The following is a 5,787-nucleotide window of genomic DNA, read 5'->3' as shown; positions in this document are numbered from 1 at the left end:
AAAAATAAGTATTTCCACAACTCCTCACTAATGGTTCTAAACTACATACTACTACCTGTAAAATTTTATTAAAATTGGAGGGTGAAGGCCTTCTAAAGTCTTTTACCCAATTTCGCTTTTAAGAAGAATATTCTTTTCTATAAAAAAGTTTTTCTTTCTAAAAAAAAAATTTCTTTCTAAATATTTTCGCCTTTTTAAAATCTTTTCTGTTTTGCGAAAATTAAAATTTTTATAAGAAGCAAAGACGTTCCGGTCTTTTTTCAACGCCTATTCTTTTTCGAATATATTAAGATCTTAGCTATCCGTGTGCATATTCTTCCGTGGGTTTATGGCTAAAATGATATCAGCTCGTAACTGTAAAACTTGCAAGCCTGCCAAAAAATACTAAATAAACGATGTTTATCAAAATAACCTCGATAAACGCAACAATTTAAGTTGATGATTAAAAAAAGATGTTAAAAAACTTATTCTTTGTTTGGATGCGAGAATACATTAGTCCTATGAGTTCAATGAACCTATCAATTATAGTTAAAACATATATAGTTTAAATTAATTGTGTAATCCAGTAATGTAAAAAGGCCAAAGGCCTAGAAATGAAGATGGTTAATATTTTTCACTTTTGAGAGATTCTTCGAAGAAATTTTTACCGAAGCAATTTTCTCTTAATTGTTTCCTTAGTAAAATAATTGAATGGTGTGCCTCAAGAATAAAATATTCCTCGCAATAAACCCATAATTTTACAAATTCCTGTTTTACGATTTTATTTTACGTTAGTCACACTTTACGGTTTCAATATTTATAAGGTACTTAATGTAGTGTAGAAGGAATCTTTTTCAAATAAGTGATAACTTGTTGGCATTGAAGACTCACACGACATTTTGCCATCGGGTTACATCAGCTCATGAGAATATAAAATCAAGAGTAAGAATGCGAACAGTAATGGGAGAAGTCCGTATGTTTTGTTCTGATGGACAGTATTAAAAGATAATGCACCCTCTCTAACAATACCTGTATTTATAGACAGATATTGTTATTAATCCAAGAACATTGTCGTCGGGAATGTCTCCAGCAGCTCTGAACAGACGACATACTATGCTTTGCGATCGTCGAGGGAAGATTTGCTGTTACGTTAAACGCTCTACGATAAAAATATTTAAATATAAACTTATTGCCGGTGCACTTTTACGTTCTTCGTTTCTGCGGTGTGTATGGAAAGAACGTTAGAACAGCAACTTGACTTCACGCCGCGCTTTGTCAGTTTCTGCTACAGATAAAATAATTTTAACGTTAAGCTAAAATAGACCTAGTAATTTTGTTAAAAACATTTTATCGTTAATACATTAAAATTGAAAATTATATGTGGAAATAGTACTCGTTAATTAAGTGATAAAAATTTTTAAAAACTATAATATGTGCAATGCACATTCTTCTTCTCTTTTATATAATTTTAATAGGTATAAAATCGCTGCTGTACTATATTACTTACGATATTTGAGACAATCGAGCTTGTACGTATGAGAAACGATCGATGTGGAGGATTTAACGGAAGGTCTATTCTCGTCTTAACTTTCGTGAGCATGTGCCTAAAGTATTTCAACATTTTGGTACGACATTGCAAATTACGTGACTTGCTAAATTGTTTTCGCGCAAAGCTATGTCAGCCAAGAGATTCAACGCAGGAATCGATACTGAGACGATGCAATCCCAAAGGTATTTTATTGCTCCTAAAGGCACATCAAGGACTCGAAAATTTCAGCTGGGATATAAAATATTAATAATTAAAATCTTTTGTTAAAAAAAATTAATGTACTTGCGAATATAGAGATAAATATTTATATAGTTTGTGAAAAAAAGATTTGACGGTATAATAAATAGTTACCCAGTAAGCAAGAAACACCAAGAAACATTTTAACTACATTATAGCAACGTTTTAACATTAATACAATATAGTTGAAATGTTTCTTGCTTACTGGGTAACTACGTAGCAAGTTTTGTTAATTATTATACGGACAGCAAACATATTTGTTAAGAAGGATTTGTTAATTTTATTTCTTGGAAAATAGGAGAGCTTTGGTAAATAACAAATTTATTCAGTTTCTTCTTTATCTATTTTTTTTAATTTCCTTTATTCTTATACCAACATTCTACCAGCGATAATTTTATTGCAAAGGCGAAATGCGATTTGTTACGATGAATTGTTTGCTTTGACAGCAGGTTAACGTCTCTATAAACAAATCTACTAAGTAAATTTTTTTTTTGCTGCGCTAGCTAAATTTTTCTCCGTTTGCCTGTATAGTCTTGTTTCTTTGGTTAATTACTTATGATAAAAGATTTCTTGGTAAAGTATAATAACTACCTTATGAAATAAATATAATTGTAATCGGCCGTACATCTCCATATAGAACCTAATTATTTTGCAAACTCTATTGCAAACACCATCTGTGCCTTCATGCTCCGTTCGCAAATGTCGGGTTTACTTATAATACCTTTGATGAGTGAGAACGAAAGGTAGTTGTCGTTGAAGATGTACGTACCGTACTCCGTACCGTAGCAGAATCACTTCCTTGTTGACCTATCTCGAGCAAGCTGCAGCTTTGTTTTACAGAATATTATTGAACGTCACTCTTGATTCCCCACGTTTAACGCTCTCATTATGCAAACCAGGAGAATAACGGAGAGAAGAAAATAGTTATTTGTGTAACAAGTGCGGTAAGTTGAAAATTGGACGTGCGGAGTGGACGCACGAGCCGAAAACGATCACCCGCACGAGTGTCCAATTTTCAACCCGCACGTGTTACGCATCCTATTTTAGCGTGACACGCGCGTAATGGGCCACTTTCCACGCACATGTGATATAAAAATAATTACGTCGCCATCGAGAAATTCGCGGAATGCGTGAGGCATCACGTTTCGTTGTACAACATCGTGCACAAAATACAATCGTTATTTATGTGGATTATCGCCGTTGTGTTCTTCTTCAACCTTTTCACTCTCTAAAAATAATTGCAAAACTGAAAATATACTTGCAGTTTATTCGGCGCGCTTTTGCAGATTCACGACTTATTATTATTTTCTATTGCCGCACTACTGAACTAGTGCAGTAAGTTAGAGTGAAACAAAATATACTTATTCCACTCTAACTTATTGCACCAGTGTGCACTAGCTCAGCGGCAATAGAAAACAGACTTATATATATTCTCCTCACAAAATTTCCAGCTGCTTGTAGTGCTCGTCGCAGGTTTCTTGAGCGACGTTTGAAAAAGAACCTGTCACATACACACAGCAATAGTAGTAATGTTTTAATATCCCTCACTCTCAGTATATATTTCTTCGTGCATTTGATATTACATATAAGTGCACACATTACGTAAGTTCATAATTTAAAAAATGACTGGTAATGTCATCGCGGACGTCTGATGAACATGTAAAAATGAATACAGAGACAATAAGAAGAAAATGTAGCGGAGAAAGAAAATCAGCAAATTCTCCCGCTGCCCGACGACATTAAATGTTAAAGAACGCTTAGGAACGTCCCAGCGATGTCATTACTAATTCACGAGACGTCGACAATGTATAGAATGTGTCGTTATACATTTTTTTTACAAGCTTCATATTTTTCAAAGCATAGCGATATATGAAAAGAGGGAGACTATCCATCGGAGCGGCGCCGTCCCGGAATTATGGATATATTGCCATTAAATTTCCGAGTTTTCTGGTTCTGCGGTGCATGGAGCGAAGAGAAGGATAATAATCTTTTCGTTCGTTGCTTAAGTTTGTGCTACAGGTATTGTACGATACTTTTCTATCTACATCATGCCTCTATTGCAGATATAAATCTGTATGTTGTATATATTATATATTCGAATCCTTATATATATGCAGTTAATTTTTCTCTTTTTGTTCTCATTATTGAAAAATTAATTTGTTAATGAGATTTTTATTGAGATAATTATTTTGCGGCTACATAGTTTATATTTAATAAAATATTAATGTGAAAAAATTGTAATCTGATTACATTATCTGACTGCATGCATGGAAAATCTGTTTTTACTTAATTTCTACTTTAGGCTCAGACAATTCATTTTGTTTCATTTAAGATTTTACGATCAGACATTGTTGGATATTTCTACTTAATTAAGATGTAATTAAAATTATTAAGATATTAAGATATAATAGAATTTCCAGGTATGCCATCGTTACATTATTATACGAGTTTACGATATTGGAAGTAATCGAGCTTGTAAGGACGCACGACAATATAGAAGATATAACTGAAGGACTCTTCCTAGCGTTAACTTATGTAGCATTTTGCTTTAAATACGGAAATTTCTTAGCGCGACAAAACGAAGTGTCCATGTTGCTGGACTGTTTTCGAAGCGAAACGTGTCAGCCAAAGAATTCCGAAGAAAAGATGATCCTCCTTAAGTACGATCGCAAAGGTATTCAGTAATATTCTTTCTGACGAAATTAGTACAAATGATGAATTTTAATAATAATAATTTAAATAATATTTAAAGCTGAAATTATTAATAATACGAATTTTTAATATACTTTTGCTACAGCAATGCAATCAAAATTTTGATAGACAATAATAGAGTACATTGATATCAATTTTAATTCAAAATGTATTAAATTAAATTCGAAAAATATATTTCGCTATGTTTCAACGACATTTATTATATTAGACTGTGACTTTATTTTTTTTTTTTATGATATACTTTTTCTAAAATATGTACTTGATATGTATAAAATTGAAAAAAATATATTTTTAATATTTATGTCTGTCACAGCCAAGTGGTGCGTTCGAACTTTCATGAGTATATCTCAAGCTACTTGTATAGCTCTTATACTCGCCCCTATTGTGGGACCTCAGAATAGCGACAGACCACTGCCGGTCAAGACATACCTGCCGTACTCGATATCCGGCTTATATCCGTACCTGGCGACTTACCTTCAGCACGTAGGCGCAATATTTTACGGGGTACTGTTGAACGTTTCGTTCGACTCCCTCGTCTACGGCTTCACCCTTCACGCCTGCGGGCAGATCGAGCTGCTGCGCTATCGTCTGTCGAAGATCTTCAAGGATCGTCCAGAGCAATATCGAATCGATTCGAGCAAAGGCACGATGATCAGCGAGTGCGTGAGACATCACTTATACGTACACGAGATCGTGCGCAGGATACAGTCGTTGTTTGTGTGGACCGTGGCGATTTTATTCATTTTCAGCATGGTCACCTTGTGCACCAGTATTTTCCAAATGTCCAAGGTCGCGTACTGAAATCCCTACGATGATCCTTACGATTATTCAATTGGCATCTCAAATTCTTTTGATATTGGCCTAATCTAATTTTATTTTGTTTCTTTTAACTGTTAACATTATTTTAAATATTGAAAAATATTTGAAATAACATTAAAAATAAATACTTAAAATAATAGATACCAATATAGCAGATAGCAAATCATCGATAAAAGAAAGTGTCGCTATCACTGAATATATGTATAATTCGCTACGTGTGTCGCGGTACTGCGTGAATGTACTGACCTAACGATAAGTTTTTTTTCGCAGAAGAAGATTCTCAGCGTCAAATTTCTCTCGTTGACTATGTACCTCGGCTGCATGCTGTTTCAAGTGTTCTTCTACTGCTGGTATGGAAATGAATTGCAACTGAAGGTGATCGAAAATGAATAATAATTAATTAAATTAAATGCCTGTTTCAATCTGTAATTCGTAACGGAATAATATAAGCAAAATATGAATTGTATAGGAAAGTGAGGCAAGACCCACCC

General features: G+C 33.7%; 1 protein-coding gene across 1 annotated transcript; it reads left to right on the top strand.

The window, feature by feature from the left end:
- Positions 1-3,645: 3,645 nt before the first annotated feature.
- LOC112460429 (odorant receptor 46a-like) lies at positions 3,646-5,671 on the top strand (the record flags this gene model as incomplete). The annotated part of the gene is made up of 4 exons (XM_025025089.1): positions 3,646-3,784; positions 4,186-4,439; positions 4,791-5,266; positions 5,567-5,671. Coding segments are annotated over exons 1-4 (939 nt in total), but the record flags the coding sequence as incomplete, so codon positions are not given.
- Positions 5,672-5,787: the final 116 nt, after the last annotated feature.

This window comes from Temnothorax curvispinosus, unplaced genomic scaffold, assembly GCF_003070985.1.
Source record: "Temnothorax curvispinosus isolate PA1 unplaced genomic scaffold, ASM307098v1 QBEX01010528.1, whole genome shotgun sequence".
In the NCBI taxonomy this organism is placed as follows: Eukaryota; Metazoa; Arthropoda; class Insecta; order Hymenoptera; family Formicidae; genus Temnothorax; species Temnothorax curvispinosus.
Note: the sequence above shows the minus strand (reverse complement) of the source record. Positions and strands in the feature narration are given on the sequence as shown.